At 51.0% G+C, this 17,673-nt stretch overlaps 1 protein-coding gene across 1 annotated transcript in view; it reads left to right on the plus strand.

Annotated features, from left to right (window-relative positions):
- Positions 1–17,673, plus strand: part of SNTG2 (syntrophin gamma 2) — a 208,099-nt gene that overhangs the window by 184,204 nt on the left and 6,222 nt on the right. Inside the window, exons 15-16 of the mRNA XM_032652007.1 lie at positions 9,558–9,650; positions 17,123–17,233. Of these exons, the coding sequence (XP_032507898.1) occupies positions 9,558–9,650; positions 17,123–17,233 (204 nt within the window). The remainder of the gene's footprint in view (positions 1–9,557; positions 9,651–17,122; positions 17,234–17,673) is intronic.

Consider the following 17,673-nt stretch of genomic DNA (forward strand, 5'->3'; position numbering starts at 1 on the left):
TCACGGGGGAATTCGCATGGCTAGAAGTGAGAAAACAGATGCAGCATCGTGGGGTAGGTTTAACTCCACACGGAAATTCTGGGTTCCTTCTCCTTCCTGGCCTGGCGTCAGTCGCTCTGGGTGAGGACTTGGGAGCGGCTCCTTCATTGATCAGCACTGCTTTGAATGTGAAAAGATTCTGTGTCGTCATTTATCTCTCGTTCAGGATGTAAAAATGTACGGAGTCCCCTGACGCTCAGTGCTGGGAGGGAGCAGGGAGCACCCCTTCAACTGTGTGATGTGCTCTGAAATCTGTGGTCCACACGGTGGGTCCCACTCAGACGTTCACGGAAACCAAGCCTGGCCCCTTCTGGGGCCCCGAGATACCCTTGCTCACTTGTAGTTGTCTCTGATGATGTGAACTTCTTCCCAGGGAATCTGTCATTCATTTATTGCTCATGAACTGACAACTCTTTCAGTTGGAAACACTGTGGGTGTAAGAAAGTGCAACTGTGTGCTTTTGAAGTCAAAACTCCGGCCAGTATGTTGAGGAAGCCGGGCTTCAAGGTGGGCTAAGTGGCATCTGTGCGGTAGAGGCTTTAAAATTATAATCCTCCCAAATTCTACCAAACAAGAGAATCCAGCTTCTGTATCTGCAGAATCTCGCCACGCATAACTCACTGTGGCTCTCCCTGGCTTTACAGCACAGCCCTCTCTGGAACGTCTTTCCAGCCCGGGTGTCTTTAGTTCCTGCTCCTCGAGTGTTTTCCCCCTTCACAGGCAGCCCCGTCAGCAGAGCACCCCTGCATTTCCTGGTGTTGCCTCTACTTTTGTTCATTAAAGTGAGTTGAGCCCCCATTGCTCATCCCTTTACCACAAAGAACTTGCACGTCCACTTTCCAAGTTATGTTTAAAATATAACCAAGATGCTCCAAATGCAGACGTTAAGGCAGACGTGGCTGTAGGAGGTCTGCGGCAGAGCTGAAAGGAGCACCGGGGCTGGGGTTTCAGATCCTCCGATGCTGGGGAAGCTGCTGCCCAGAAGGCAGCCCGTCCTCCAGGCCTTGCAGGTGCCCCCGAGCCCCGCCGCAGCCAGGAGGACGGCAGACGGTCTGTGCCCTCCCCTGCGCTGATGCCCTGAATCCAGGTCTTCCCGAGCATTCGAGATCAGGCTGTGGGTCAGGGCTCTACCACCCTGTCCTCCTGTCTGCCTGAGCCCCCTGGACCTCCACTCTGGCCTGGGGGTGCCGCCCGGCTGTCCTTCGGCTGGAAACACGAACACACAGCAGGGAGACCGTCCCAGGCTCCTGTGTGTCTCCTGTCCACCCCCAGATCCTAACCTAACTTGTCAGTGGCAGAGAGCGTGCGTCCTCGTGTTCCTGCAGCCCTGCGTCGATGCAGCCGGGGACAACGCTGCAGGCAGGTCCAAGCGGGCCGCTCGGGCCCACGAAACTGCCTGGGCCCTGGACGGACTGTGGGCCTCGATCCTCAGGGCACACCAACCACCCCATGTTGCGCCCCTGACCCTCCCACACTGCAGCACCCACGCGGCTCCTTCTGCATCTGCGGCCCGTCCTCCGCCCACACCCTAGTTTCCCATGCTTTCCTTTTGGATGTAGTGTGACCCCCAGGCCTCGAGGACCCTGGTCACCCTCGGGATCAACCCGTGCAGAACAGATAGCCGCTGAGCAACGTTTAGGGATTCCAGTGGGCTGCCCCATCCATGCCGTTTGGGGATTAAACAGTTAAAGAGCCCGTGTTCCTTCTCCAGCTGTTTGAATGCCAACAGAGCCACTGATGAGAAAACATATCTAGACTACTGGAGCTGCGCTCTCCTTGGAAATTTTGTTTGAAAAGCCTAAACTGAGTAATCTCCACAGTAAATATTTGCAGGTCTTCAGAGCGAATCGCCGACATCTGTGTGACTGTGAGAGGTGCTATTTAGTGCTGTTCTTGGCCCGAATGAGCTCTTCTGAGGATTTCCCAGGAAGATGCTGGAGTACGGATTAGGTTACAGCTCAGCAACTCATTTCTCTAAAAACCGTCACAGCTTAATTTAATTGAATGAGAACTCAGAGCGCTGCTCGTCACGTTTCCATTTCCGCTCCTGAATTTATTTGGGGGTCAATCTTTGTCCTCCAATTAGCATTCCCGTCGTGGAAGGGCACAGCCAAATTAGCTTTTATTAATTGTTCGCATTTTAAACTTTCCTCTTTCCAGGCTGTAACCATTCTGGTTCTGATGGACGAGGACAGAAAGGGAACACTGACGTGACCTGAAAATGTGGCTGAGAATCACAGGTCCAGGCATTTATCTGGAATCCAAGCTCAATAATGGGGGGATCCTGTCCTAGTTTTTCACTATAAACCCCAAATCTCCAACATATGATATCACAGATCAGCTGCCTCCCAAAACGGATAAAACATCTAAAAATAGGGTACGTTTCTTGACATCTACTGCCTTCTGGCGTAAGACTCCAAAGCACTTTCTTTTAAAGGTTATGTTTGTATCCCTAGAAAAAGAACTCCATGTAATCTTGAGTAAGACAAGACTAACTTGGGTTTATCTTTTAAGATTTCACTTAGAGCTAAGTTTTCAGAAAACAAGTAGAACATTAAAGGCACTGCCAACAAAATCACCAATTCCAAATACTGCATCCATACATTGTCTTATAAAATAAACATTTCTGTTTTTGATGGAAACACTCAGCTTTATTTGTAAGTCACACAACTCAACACTTACTAAACATTCGCTGTGAGATGTTCATCTATATATATATGCATAAGCACTAGCATTGAGATATACCCGGTCCTTTGGCATCCACACCTATACATGTGTCTCTGAGTCCCTCCCCTCCCAGAACTGCTCTGTCACTGATCTCTCGGCCTCAGCTCAGCTGTGTGAATAACCTGTGTTCCCACATCCTTCGGGCAGTACCCATCATCTGCTGCTATTGCCTAGGCTGCTTTGCTATCCCCGATGCTCTCTCTCTCCTCCTCTCTCTCCCCGCCCCCCGATACGTAGACAGATGATAGATGGCATATAGACAGACAGACAGACAGACAGATAGATCTGGTAACGTGTCGCTTAAGGCTAGTACTTTCTTCTTGTTTGTCTGTCTCATCTGCCCATTGGTGTAAGTGGGGTGTTCAAGTCCCCACTATTATTGTGTTACTGTCAATTTCTCCCTTTATGGCCGTTAATATTTGACTTATATATCGAGGTGCTTCTGTGTTGGGTGCCTAAATATTTACAATTGTTAGATCTTCTTGGATTGATCCCTTGATCATTATGTAGTGTCCATCTTTGTCTCTTATAACAGTCTTATTTTAAAGTCCATTTTGTCTGATATGAGTATGGCTACCACAGCTTTCTTTTCATTTACATTTGCATGGAATATCTTTTTCCATCCCCTCACTTTCAATCTGTGTGTGTCTTTAGATCTGAAGTGAGTCTCTTGTAGGCAGCATGTACATGCGTCTTGTTTTTGTATCCATTCAGCCACTCTGTGTCTTTAGATGAGAACATTTATTCCATTTACATTTAAAGTAATTATTGATGGGTACGTACTTATTGTCAGTTTGTTAATTATTTTTCTGGTTGTTTTGTAGTTCTCTTTTGTTCCTTTCTCCTTTTGCTCTTCGTTTGTGGTATGATAACTTGTCTTTAGTGTTATGTTTTGATTCCCTTCTCTTTTTTGTGTGTGTTTCTGAAGATTTTGGGTTTTGGTTACCATGAAGTTTATGTATATATCAACATATATATGTGTGTGTGTGTCAGTGTGTGTGTGTGTGTGTGTGAGAGTATGTGAGAGTGTGTGTGTGTCTGTGTGTATGAGTGTGTGTCAGTGCATGTGTGTGTCGTGTGAGAGACTGTTGTCTGTGTTGTGAGAGTGTTTGTGTGTGTGTGTGCATATGTGTGTGTTGTGTAGTGTGTGTTGTGAGTGTGTCTGTGAGTGCGTGTGTGAGTGTGTGTGTGCGTGTGTGTTGTGTAGTGTGTGTGTTGAGAGACTGTGTGTTGTGTAGTGTGTGTTGTGAGTGTGTGTGAGTGCGTGTTTTTGTGTGTGTGAGTGCGTGTGTGTTGTGTGAGAGACTGTTGTGTGCGTGTCTGTGTGTGTGCATTGTGTAGTGTGTGTGAGTGTGTGTGTGAGTGCGTGTGTGTTTGTGTGTTGTGTAGTGTGTTGTGTGTTGTGTGAGAGACTGTGTGTGCGTGTCTGTGTGTGTTGTGTAGTGTGTTGTGAGTGTGTGTGAGTGCGTGTGTGTGACTGCGTGTGTGTTGTGTAGTGTGTTGTGTGAGAGACTGTGTGTGTGTGTTGTGTAGTGAGAGTGTGAGTGTGTGTGAGTGCGTGTGTGAGTGCGTGTGTAGTGTGTTGTGAGACTGTGTGTGTGTTGTGTAGTGTGTGTTGTGAGAGTGTGTGTCTGTGAGTGCGTGTGTCTGTGCGTTTGTGTGTGTCTGTGAGTGCGTGTGTTTTTGTGTGAGTGTGTCTGTGAGTGCGTGTGTGTGTGAGTGCGTGTGTGTGTGTGTTATTTTAAACTGATGCTCTCTTAAGTTGAATGCATCCTATGCACCCTGTACCTTCACTCCCTCCCGCTATGTTTAAGGGTTTTGACATCATATTTTACATCCTTTTGTTTTGTGTATCCCTTAAGTATTTACTGTTGATATAGATGATTTTACTACCTTTTAAAAATCTTCCTACTAGCTTTATAATAGTTGATCTACTATCTACTGTATGTTTGCCTTTACCAGGGAGATTTTTCCTTTCATAATTTTCATGTTTCTGGTTGTGGTCTTTTCTTCTCCACTTAGTGAAATCCCTTTAACATGTCTTGTTAAGTGGTTTGGTGGTGCTGAACCCTTTTAGTTTTTGCTCGTCCGTAAAGCTTTTGATTTCTCCATCAAAGCTGAACGAGTGCCTTGCTGGATAGAATGTTCTTGGCCGTAGGTGTTTCCCTTTCATCACTTTAAATATGTCCTGCCACTCCCTTCTGGCCTGCAGAGTTTCTGGGGATTCTCTTCTATGTTATTTGTTGCTTTTCTCTCACTGCTTTTAATATTCCTTAACTTTAATTTTTTCCATTTTCATTACAGTGTGTTTGGTGTGGTCCTCTTTGGGTTGATCCTGTTCGAGACTGTGCTTGCTGGGCTTGGGATGTCTGTTTCCCTTCCCAGGTTAGGGAAGTTTTCAGCTATTATTTCTCCAGTTATATTTTGAGCCCTTTTCTCTCTCTCTCTTCTCCTCCTGAGACCCTTATCATGTGAATGTTAACATGCTTGATGTTGTCCCAGATGCTGTCTTAAACTGTCCTCATTTTTTAAAGTTCTTTTTTCTGTTCAGCTTGGGTGGCCTCCACTCTTCCGTCTTGCTGTTCCCTGATGTGTTCCTCTGTATCGCTTAGTCCACTGTTGGTTCCTTCTGCTGTGTTTTCTGTTTGTTCTAGTACCCTGCAGCTCTGTTTGGTTCTGCTGTATATATTCTCTAGCTCTTTGTTAAGCTGCTCACTGTGTTCGTTCTCCTCCCGGGTTCTTTCAGCATCTTTATGATCATTACCTTGAACTCTTCTTCAGGTAGATCGCTTATCTCCACTTTGCTTAGCTCTTCTTCTTGGGTTTATCTTATTCCTTCTTCGGCACATCTTCCTTTGTTGCCTCACCGTGCCTACTCCTCTGTGTTTACTTGTGTGTATCAGGTGGGTCAGTTACTTTTCCCGGTCTTGGAGACATGGCCTCATGTAGGAGACATCCTGAGGGTTCTAGCAGCACACTCCCCTCTGGTCATCAGAGCTGTATGCTCTAGTGGCGCCTCCGTGTGTGGGCTGTTTGGCTGACTGCCGTGGGCACGGTCACAGGCTGGGCTGGTCCCTGGCCCTGTTGGCTGCCACGCCCTGCCTTGTGCAGAGGTTGCTGGAGGCTGATGGTGGGTCTGTGTCCCGATGCAACTAGGTGTAGGGCCTGGGGGTGCCCAGGGCTGGTTCAGGCCTGTTTGTGGTGCCAGATCCCTTGGCGGGTCCCAGTGCTGGTGCTGGCTTTCTGGTGGGTGGGCCTGGGTCCCCACAGGATTGGCTGCTCAGCCTGGAGGGTCCCAGAACTGGTGCCGACTGGCTGGTGGCTGGAGCTGGGACCTGGCACCAATAGACTACAGGGAAGACTCCACAATGGCACTCACCAGCGCCAGTGTTCTTGTGGTCGAACGTGCTCCCAAAGAGGCTGAGGCCATCTTCCCCATCCCCAGGTGAGCTCCAGCCTCCCTGGAGACTCGCCAAGATCAGCAGGTGGGTCTGGCCCAGGCTCCTTTCCGATTAACGGCCCAGGCATCAGAGGGACAGACGCCACACACAGCAGGTCAATGTGTCCTGGGCCAGCACAGCACCTGCGCACCGAGGATTCCGCTCCCCGCTTACCTGGATAACATCAACTTCCCAGCCTCATTTCCCCAAAGGGTGCAGAGACTTATATGGGGAGAGAGACTCTTTTAAAAGGAAATGTCCTCTTCAATAAGTTACCCATCGGGCTTCCCTGGTGGCGCACTGTTTGAGAGTCCGCCTGCCGATGCAGGGAACATGGGTTCGTGTCCTGGTCCGGGAAGATCCCACGTGCCACGGAGCGGCTGGGCCCGTGGGCCACGGCTGCTGAGCCTGCGAGTCTGGAGCCTGTGCTCCACAGCGGGAGAGGCCGTGACGGTGAGAGGCCCGCGTACCGCAAAAAAAAAAATAAAAAAAAATTAGTTACCCATCTTCCTGCCTCGAGTATTCCTTAGTTTTAACTTTCCCCAAAGGCATTATATAAGGACATGGAAAATGTACCCCCGAAGTGCCATGACAGGAGGAAATGTCTCCTGAAGTAGAACTTGCCGAAGGCATGGCCCTCTGCTGGGGGTGGAGAGCTCACCTGCAGCTTCTCCCTAGTGAGCCTGGCAGTGCCTGACATCACCCACCACTGCGTTAGGGTCTGTTCACCTAGCTTAGAATTTGACCGACTGGCACCCACAGAAGCCTTTGCTCACCCATCTGGTGCTCACACTTACCAAGCACGGCTATGAGCTACGCTGGTACTGATCACCTGATCTTCACAAAACCCGAGCATGCTGGGGCCACCGTCACCCCTTTGTTTAGGGGACGAAGTGCAAGCAGCCCACCCGCACGGACCACCTGCCTGTCTTCCGGGGCGGCCCCTGGTTCCTGAACCCCCTGCGCTGTTCAGCCACCCACTGACCCGCCCGAAGCACCGTCCCTGGATGCCCTGCCGGCGTGGGAGCTCCGCTCGGAGGGAACGCGCGGCGGGACGCACACCGGCCCGGCCCGGGGTCTGCAGACAGATCACGTTTCTCAGAAAAGCACGGTCTTTGGAGAGTGTCCCTGGAAACAGGTCCTCACGTCAGAAGAGGGCTGAGCTCACGGGGGCGGGAGTGAAGGGAACGTGCCCCCGGCCTTCCCACTCCGAGCCCAGGTGCAGGACACACAAGGCGATGGACACTCGCCCCAGAAGCGGGTCAGAACACGGCCCTCCCGGGGCTCCCGAGACGCAGTCCTCGCGTGACACCAGCACCGGGTTCCTGCCCAACGCGGAGCCTCAAGCGGCAGCTCCGGGGAAATCAAAGCCGCCTCTGGCTTCTCCCTCCGCGCCTCCCCTCAGGGCGGTGGCGCGTTCTGATCCACCTTCATGAACAGAAACCTGGGCCCCACCGTTGAAGGTCGTGACTACTCCTGCCCGCTTCCCCCTACGTGTCCCCGCGGGAGAGGAGCCGGGCTGCGGGAGCATCAGTCCTCGCGTCCCGGACGGCGTGCAGCGCTGACGTCACGTGAGCACTCGTCTTCACGGGGACGCGCACGGCTCGGCGCTGCTGCGTGGACCCCGTCACTTGCTCTGCCGCCGCCGTCCTGCGAGGACCCCGGTCAGGGTGGGTCGAGGCCTCCCTCCTCCAGGGTGACCTCATGCGCACCTGACCCCATGCGCCGGGCTGGACGAGGCCCCCAGCCCTGACAGTGCTGTTGGGGGGCCGAGTCAGGAACGCCCCCAGGCTGTCCGTGGGGACCACGTGGCCGATGCCCATCGCTGCCCGGCAGGAGAGGGAGCCCTGCGTCTCCAGAGGCCAAGCGGGGAACCCGGCTACAGGGCGGCCCCCTCCCCTGAGGAAGATGCGTCAGAGAAAGTCGGGTGGAACAGAGGGTTTAGAACAGATTAAGGGTCTCGAAATTCAAAACCAGCCAGGTGTCCATCGACAGTCACTGCTCCTGCCAAGAACCTGAAAGATCTGGAATGAACGGAGACGACCACAGAAGCCAACGTGAAGCCCATAGGTCAGAAGCATCCACAGGTGCTTTCCAGCAGCCCCGATAACCGCACTTCCAAAACAAGAGCCAACACGTTGAAACAGATGGAGACTGGAAAGTCTCAGCAAAGCGATCAAGGCAGTGAGTTACAGAGCAGACACAGGGAAGCTTCAGGGCGAAAAGCAGGACGGCTGGAGGCAAGGCTCAGGGAGTAAAGGGGCGGACGGGGGATGAAGCCCCCGTGTCATCGGACAGGGGAGACCCAGGGCAGGCCTGAAAAGACAGTGACTCACACTCCCCAGAGCCAGCAAGTCACAAGCCTGCGGGTTCAGGGGACGGGGCACTGCCGCGTCTTCCTGTCCAGACCGATGGTGAGGTTCCCCGCTGAGTGGAGCGTTTTACCTGCAGGTTAACCTCAGGGCTGTAACTACTGTGCTCCCGGGACCTCAGGGTTCACCTTCCTGCAGTCACACCTGATGTTAAGAGCGGTGCCCAGACGGTAGAGCACAGGCCTGTGCGTTTCTGTGCTTTTGCCTGACGTGGCTGGAAGTGTGGACGTGCGCCCGCGGCCTGTGTGCACGTGCGTGTGCCTGCGTGTGCCCGCGTCCTCACAGCGCTGGTCCCTGGAAAGCAGGTGGCCCGTGGAGTTTGGTTTGGGCCCACAGAAGTTCACGTGACAGCTGAGGCCGCCCTACCTGAACCAGCCCCAGAGGGTGGGATGCTGGCCCCTCACAGCAATCTGCCACCTGTGAGGGGTCCTCGGTCCTTGGTTTGCGTTTTGGTGACGTCGCTGCTGCCGTTTTTTCTGTCCTTTGTTCTCGTTTTACAACAAACTCCTCTCGGACGGTTTCCCAAGAACAGCCGGGTCTAGGTTCTCCTGGACACACTTCCAGCCTGGCCTGTCCCGAGGCAATTTGTAGGAGCAAAACAATACCCCCCATTTGTGCAACAGGGATGGTCCTTCTGGAATGAGTCCCAACAGGGATTTACTGATCTGGGATGTGTTTCAAAGAGGCTTCAGCGAATGGAACCCTGTGTCCTCTGCTGGTTTATTTCTAGTTAGAGTGACGCCCGTGCAGATGGTCCAACTTCTACAATTTGCTGACAGACCAAAAGCTAGGGACGCTGCCCGTGTGAGCCGTGTCCCAGGTTTCGTGTGACCGCGGGCCTCCAGGTTCCCTCCAGGTGGTTGACACGTTAACACTTTTAAAAAAATAGGTTTTGACTGGGGGAAGTATTGTAACTACCCGATTAATGTTAAACCTCATTATTAAAGAATGTTTTCTCACAGTTAATACTTTTTTCTAGTCCAAAACGTACATGTGCAGCTGGCAAGGAGACACTCTGTGCTTCACGGTGGATTTCGCTCTGGGATTCACCTGCTTTGACAGCAAAACAAAGGTAAGGGCCAAGCATCGGGGGGTAGGCGCCCATCAGCGGTGCGTTTTGTTACATTTCAGGGCCATTAACACCTGTGTGCGTCTCAGCCATCACCAGCCCCGACAGTCTCGTGTCCTGTGCAAGTTATCCTTCGTGGTGGACCTTCTCTCTGAAAGCTCAGGGTCCCAGGATCTCACAAGCCCCAGAGCCGGGCAGGGCTGACACCACACCACGTGGTGCCCGTGGGCAGGTGCCCAGGGGTCTGGAGTGGGGAGGGGGAGGTCGGCAGGGCTGTCCCGCTCAGGGGGAGGACCCTCCGCACCGACTGAGCCCTTTGGGGAGACCCCTTACCCCTGCCGGACCTAACACCTGGGTTGTTAGGTTGGGGGGTCGACACCTTGGTTGGGGGGTGGACGCCCCACACCTGGTGGGGCTGACCAGGTGCTGATTCCACACCTGTGAGCCGTGACGGGATTTCAGTTTCACTGGACATTGAACAACCAGCGTGAGGGATGGGAAACGAGACCCACTCCCATAAGCATCTCGAAGGGGCCTGGGTGTTCACCCAACCACACAAGCGCTGAGAATTTTGTCACAAACATGAAGCCAGTATTTTGTCCTTCGATATTTTTTAAAATCCACTGTCTGCTAATTAGGAGCAGAGGTGAGGGGAGAGCACCGGCGTGATGGGAAGAGGAGTGAGACCTGCCAGGGACACGGAAACGTCGGCTTGGAAGGGAGTTGCTACCAGCATCTAGTCGGGAGGGGAGAGCGATGAGGTCAAACATCGGCAATGCGCGGGGCGGCCCCGCAGAGCGAGCAGGGAACCCCGTTCTGGGCAGGAGTCCACACCCGTCACAGAATTCTGGGCCGGAAACCCACTGTGCTCTTGTCACTTTCCTTCCTCCCAGGAAGATGGCTGTGATGTTTCCCCAGTAGGGGTCCACAGACCGTTTATAATGACGAGAGGTCTGCTTGCATAGAACTGGAGTTGAGAAGGCTCTCCTGTCTGCCCTCCGACATCAAGGTCACAGAGGGGACCAAGGCTCCCGACCCCGTGCGGGCATCCTCCCACGTACCTGGTCCATCCATGGTTCCCACCAGCTCGGGCTCCATGACTCGCTGTTCGTGCTGTCTGGCCTTTAGCCAGACATGCACAACCTCCTTCCACGTGTCCTCGGAGACAGGGAAGTGACAAAGCACCTCCCCCAGAGAAGGGAGAAGCCCTGAACACAGTTGTTAACCAGCAACTCTGATTTATAACGTCTGTTTCTTGCTTTGTGGTTCAAGGAATCCTGTGTGTCAGGACATCTAAACCGAGACTTTCCAGAGTTCACCTTCAGGGTGCGTTTCTGAAGCCAGTACCCATTCCCCGGCTGCTCCGGGCTCTGTGCAGGCCCACCTGTTCAGTCCAGGAGCAAAGCCTCCACTCCTTGTCAGCTTTTCCGTGCGCAGGTTCTTCCCAGCCGGCAGGTCTGGTTCTTTGGTCACGGTTGGCATAATACCCGGCGCCCAGTGAGCTGGCCGGGGTCACGGTGTCTCCCGCGGGGTCCCCACTGTGCGGCCTCACTCTGTCGGGGCCACACCGCACCCACATCCCGGAGCCAGGCCAGGCCGGGGAGGGGGTGTGAGTGATTGTGAGAGGTCGGGAGCGAGTGCCTGGCACTCTCCCTTCAGGGGACCCCGAGGCCCAGACGCTGATGTTCCCAAGGCGCCCGCAGAAGAGCCCGCTGGCACGGTGCCGAGGACGGGAAGCCGCTTCCCTAAAGGCCCCATGTCCCACAGGCCTGCAGCCTGTACAGCCGCGTTAGGTCTGGCCGCGTCGGAGGGGCTCCCCCGGAGCCGCTGGGGGGGTCTGGGGAGCCCGTGGGTGGCCTGCGACGCGCACACCCTCTCTCCTACCTGCCCACTGAGCTTCCCTGACTCCCTGGCTGCCGCGGGTCTTTCTGTCTTTAGGGCGTCGCCCTGTGCGTGGCCCGCTGTTTCCCGGCGGCGGGCAGGCAGGTCCAGGCCCGGGGCCCTTGGGAGACTCTTCCCAGCCCTGAACCCCGCACGTTTCCCCACTTCGCCTTCACGCTAATCGAATAAGACTTGAGACAGGCACACTATGTCCTTACTGCTGTGCACGGCCGGGCTGCCCTGTTAAATGTCCCGGTAACCGAACCGCGTAACTCGACGAAGCTCTCCTAGTTGAAATAGTATTTATGGGTGGCCCTGCCCGCCTCGCTCTGCCCAACACGCGGGGCTGCCCGCGGCCCCCCTGGTGGAGAGCGAGCGGCTTCTGCAGCCGCTGGGCTTGCGGGAGGCGTGGGCAGCTGCGGCTGTTCCCGGCCAGCACGTCAGGGCTGAGCCCCGCCTGGAGCTCGCCCGCCGCAGGTTCCGGGCACCGCAGGCTCTGCGTCCCTGCCGCGCTCAGCGGAGCCCTCTCCCACTCGCGTCCGGTCCACTCCTGTTCAGTCACGTTTTCATAAAGTTCCAACTAAGCCTCTTCTTTTTGCTCATCCGACCCTCTGGTTCAGACTCCAGAACCCTCTCCTGACCTGTTCCCCTTTGAAGGTGAACTCTTGACTCCACATTTTTCTTGTGATTACTTCTTTATTTCAAGAAGTTCTGGCCTAATACTTATACATCTATTTACACAGTAAACAGTAGACAGTAACGGAAAATGAAACCAAAAACTGTCAAAGGAAAAAAGAAGGTTATTCCGGAGGCTTGTTTCATGGATTCCTTTTGAAATTTTATTTTCAGAACTTACAATTTTGAATTAATTTGAAAAACAAAGCTTTCTCAACCTAACAGTGAAGAGTATACCAGTGGGTTGTAAATATATAAAATATTTATACTTTTACTTCATTTGATGTATCTTCAATCTTTTAATGTAGGATGACATTTGCAAGTCCAGTACTAATAGGATTTCAATATTCCTAGACTGATATGAAATAACTATGAAAATAATTAAATAATGACTGAATATGAAATAATTATGAACATTATGAAAATGAGGTATTCTCCATATGCCCTTTATGTAAGTCATCATGGAAAAATTGGGGGGGGGCAAAATATTTAGATTGGGATTTATCACGCTTATTTTCACAAGATAATTAGCACTCCTATACCACATTACGCTGTTAGATCAGACCGTTTGTGTATGATGTGTGGGTCAAACTAAATACACAACGTGGCGGTGCTACTTACTAACCAAATGCTTTAAAAAAGCCCCTAGAATTCGATAACAGCCCAAATTTTGATGCTGGGCATCTGCTTGGCACCCACCTCAGAAGCGCGCATGAGGTCATATTTCTTAACTCCCCGCCCCTGTGCCTGGCAGAGGGGAGCTGAGCAGTTATTTCCAAGCATGAATTAATTCACCATCAATTCTCCTTTTCAACACTGATAAAGATGAGTTAAGCTGAGAAGATCTGAAATCACAGGGGAGAAGAAATACGTTTGACCTGGAAATTTTTTCTGCACTTACAAAGTAAGTAAGAAGATCATTATCTAATATTTTTAAATGTCCAAACTATTTTTAAAATATTAACCCAGAATAAACTAGAACTCCATCTTCGGTGGCCCCCGCACTTCCATGATAGAAATGAAGTACATCTCTGCCCATTTCCAAACTGACCTATTTTGTATTGATCCCTCTGGTTTAGGGCCAACCAGTGCCCCATCTGCGCTGTAATTAAGCAGAAGTGGGAGAGGTCGTAACAAGACTTAGAAAACGGCGTGTGGACCTCGGACCACACGTGGACGGGGCCACGGAACAGCCCCTCCTCCGGGCTGCGTGTCCTCCACGGGCCGCGGACTCTGCTGCTGCCCGTATGCAGGGCATCAAATGTTTGGGACCTGGAAACAAAGGGAACTTCTCTCCATGTTTACTTATTACCTGGGGCATTCGCCTTGTCTCTAAATGTCAACGTGCATCCACATTTTCTTGTTACCTTCTGATGGTCCCCGTGCACAGCAGAAAACTGACATCTCTGTATCAGGGGGGTGGGGGTGGTCCTCGTCATGGGCCTCAGCCCCTGCGTCACCCGCTTGTTGGGCTGAAACTCGATGATGCTGTAGGGCTGAGCTGAGACCGAGGTGGAGGAACAGAAAGAATAGTTTTGGGGAAAGAACCGGGAATTGACTTTCCCATAGGAGGGGAAATGAAGAGTTGGCTTTGGCCTGACTGGAGGAGTGAAGAGTGATTCCACAGGACCGCCCAGGAAAATGCCAACCGGTGAATCTGCTCTAGTGCCTCATCCTTTTCTCGTAAAGTCTCTGGAACCGCTAGTTGGGTTATCTGTTGAATGTTTTAATAATTATCAATTTATGTCAATTATCCACTATCAGTGTGTAATAATAATTAAAATCAAATTTGCTACAGAGGAGTGTTACCATCATTAATCTCCTGCAGTCATAAAAATAAAACATAAACGTTAGCATGTTTCCTGTAACACTCGCTTAACTGTTAAACTGTTCCTTAATTACTGAAATGCTGGAAAGACATTTTCTGTCGTCCAAGATTGAGTCCTAGAGATCAGGGTTCCCTGCAGCCTTCAGACAGCTGGCGGGGAGACCCAGGGCCCCTCCAAACACATCCCGAGGCTGCTGAACCAGCCAGGACGTGGCTGGGCTTAGCGGTCAGTCAAGGCGGCATCTCTGAGCTGTGAGTGGACGGCGTGTGAGGTTCTGGCCTGGAAAGTCCAGTCGTGCAGAAAAGCTCAGAGTCCTCAAGTTAGACTGTTACCTGGAACCACTTGTAGATAAAATGTGCAGAAATGTCATCCATAGTGGCAATGGAAAATTCTTTTTTTTAATAAAAATTACCATTTATAGGTACTTAGAAGTTGAGAAGGAGTTCCGAGAGGCCACCATTAGTGACTTGAAGATTCCTGGTTGCGGGAAGGGAAGGGGGCCGCCCCCGAAGGCTGTCCTCCAGCTCCCACATTTAGGACATCTTACCTCACCCCAGATGGGCCACCCTGTGACATGAGTACATGATTTTAAGCAAAGGAGCTGTGTGTGTACGTCTCACCAGCTGCATTTCCCTCATGTCACCTTGCAGGACAGTTTCTGTGTAAAAATAACGTACCAAACAGATAACGATGATGCAGCTAAAGGACTTCATTGTAAGGACCACTGTGGATTCTTTAAACGATAAGCAGGGCTTTCACATAGGGATTTCTGTACTTTTTTGTCTATACTATTTTTTTTCCCCAATATATCCTGCCTGTAGTTTCCTTTATTATTAACAAATTACATTAGTATGGTACATTTGTAACTATTAATGAACCAATATTGATAAATTATCATGAATGAAAGTCCACACTTTATTCAGATTTGCTTAATTTCTACCTCATGCCCCTCTTCTCTTCCCACATCGCATCCAGGATACCACATAACATTTAGCTGCCATGTCTCTGGGTCCTCTTGACTATGACAGTTTCTCACACTTGCTGGTATCTGATGATCTTGACAATTCTGAAGAGCAGTGGTTAGGTGTTCAGTATTTTGTAGAATGCCCTCTATTGGGATTTGCCTGATGGTTTTCTCATGATTAGAATGAATATTGTTAATTTTTACCTTAATCGAAATTATACGTGTACAAAGTGTTAAAAGGCTTATTAGTACTAACAGATGTGTGATGGAAAAGCAGTCCTCTGAACTGCCCCTTATCACTCACTCCCCAGAGCACCCTCCGTCAACAATTTTAGCTGTTTTCCCGCGTTTGCTGCCATGTTTCCAAGTCCTGTGCTGATCTTGCCTTTTTTTTTTTTTTTTTTTGACAGCCATTTATGATACCATGTAAATGATGGTTGGGTGGGTTATTCCTAGAATCTTACGACCACTGAGCTGTTCTTCTTCATAAGCAAATTTGAACACCAGGTGATGTTCTCAGAGCAGTCCGGGTCTTGCTTATTTGGTGAGGAATTTCGCAAAACCATTCTATGCTATCAGAGACCTCCGGCTCCTCTGGATACACGCCCTTGTGATCACAGGTTCCTGGCAGGACAGCTGGAGGGTGGGTAGTTTTAAAGGCAGGTGAGATTTGGGCTGTTTCCACAAAATCCTTGAGGCTGAAATCACAGCCGTCTTTCCCTGCCCTCCAAGGGCAAGCCGGGGCGACGCCCTGGGAGATGGGAGCTGCCCGGGAGGGGGCGTTGCAGGCGGCCTGAGAGCTCTCCCCGCCGCCGCCGGTCTCATCACCGGTGCCGGGCCCTCCTGGCTGGGCTGTGCTGTTGCTGTGGTTCGTCCTCTGGCTTATCTCAGTGGGCCAGCAGCCCTCCTGCAGCCTCTGCTACCGCAGTGCTGATGGAAGCGGCTTCTGAGCGGTTTCATTCTGGGTGGGTCCAGTGACTCCGACCTGCGAGGGCCCTGGTGCCCGAGTGGGAAGCAGGGCGCAAGGACCCCAGTGACGTAGCGTGAAAGTGCAAGCACTGGAGTCACTGTTCCCCGAGACCGCACGGGGTTCCAACTCCTCGGCATCGAGAAGGAACATACGTGGTGACACTTGACCACGAGCTGCAGGGCCTCGGTTCGGCAAGATTCAATGTAAAAGAAAGATGTGCCAGGAGCCTCGAGGCCAGTGCGGGTGTGAGTACGTGGGCCGAGGAGCCGATGGGATAACGGCGCCTCTGAAATTCTCCCCACGTCCCAGCCTCTTGGCCTTTTGTGATACTTAGAGGAACGTATGTTCATTATTTCAAAATAAACGCTTTTAATACAAACTTATAGCTTGCTAAAAAATAATTGCTGTCCTCTCTTGGGATTCTTTCTGGGAAGATAAAGATTTATTATCATAACGAGTCTATAATTAAAGGCTATCTTCTGTAAAAGGCAGCCATTAAATCTTTATTTGCTGCAGCCTTTCTTTTTTAATTGAAGAGTAAGTGTTTCTAGAGCACACGTCATCTCTAAAGCACCTTAGCAAACATGAAGCGATTGTTGCACTAGTATTAAGAGGTAATAGCACCTACGTTTTTCAGCTTGGTTCAGGAGAAACCAACATCGAGTGATTTGAACTTAACCTGGTGGGGGGGGGGCAGGAGAAAGGTTTTCACTTTCTCTGCACTGCTGACCGTGTCTCATGTACTCTATGTAGCCAGACCTGGCCCTTGGAGTGGATTCTTTTAAGCTTTACAAGAAGAAAAGGGAGCAAAGCGCTTATGATGCTTTTAAACGTTAAGGAAAACCCAGGAGAAAGGCGGTGCGGGTAGCACGGAATTGAAGAGGAGACCACAGGGGCCTGGGCGCTCGGGCACCAGGACAGGCTCCCTGGAGCTTGACGGGAGGGACCCCCAGGAAGTCCGGTGGTCTGAGGGTGTCAGTCTCTTATACTCGGAAAGAGAAGGTGGAGATTCTAAGTCATCACGCGCTCAGTGTACATAAGATAACGGAGAAAATGTCTGCATTTATTTAAATAGATTATTTAACATACTGACAGATGTTAATGAAAGAAGTGAGCTCTTGTGTCTAAACCACTAGATAATTGCCTTCCTTTACAGAATGTGCTCTGGAGGTTTAAATTCTCTCAGCTGAAAGGATCTTCAGATGATGGGAAAGCTCGGGTGAAGCTGCTGTTTCAGAATCTGGACACCAAGCAGATCGAGATGAAGGTAGGAACTCATCCACCTGAGCCCAGCCTCACCCGAGTAACCAAGTGTCCGAGGGTGGAGGGAAAATAATCAGAATTGGAGTGGGAACCCTCCTCAGAAATCAGCAAGGATGTCACAAGAGCCCATAGTGTGTCTCCTGTTAGAGGCTTTAATATCCTAAAATTGTAATCATCGAAACGATTTGATTCCACTGAAACTCACAACTTGCTTAGTCAGTATTAGCAGAAAACAATATTTAAAAATACAGGGGAAGTCAATACTTAAAGGAAGAGTTTTACAAACTGCCTTAAGTGATGGATTGTCTGTGGTACCAGGAACAAACTACTCTATTAATTCAGAGGATCTTGACATAACTTACAAATTCATTGCATTGAGCTGTCATTTTACCATCAGCAACTGTTGATTTTTTCCTTACTTTATGTATAACTGTGTTGTCAACA

This window comes from Phocoena sinus, chromosome 13 (assembly GCF_008692025.1).
Source record: "Phocoena sinus isolate mPhoSin1 chromosome 13, mPhoSin1.pri, whole genome shotgun sequence".
NCBI classification, from domain to species: domain Eukaryota; kingdom Metazoa; phylum Chordata; class Mammalia; order Artiodactyla; family Phocoenidae; genus Phocoena; species Phocoena sinus.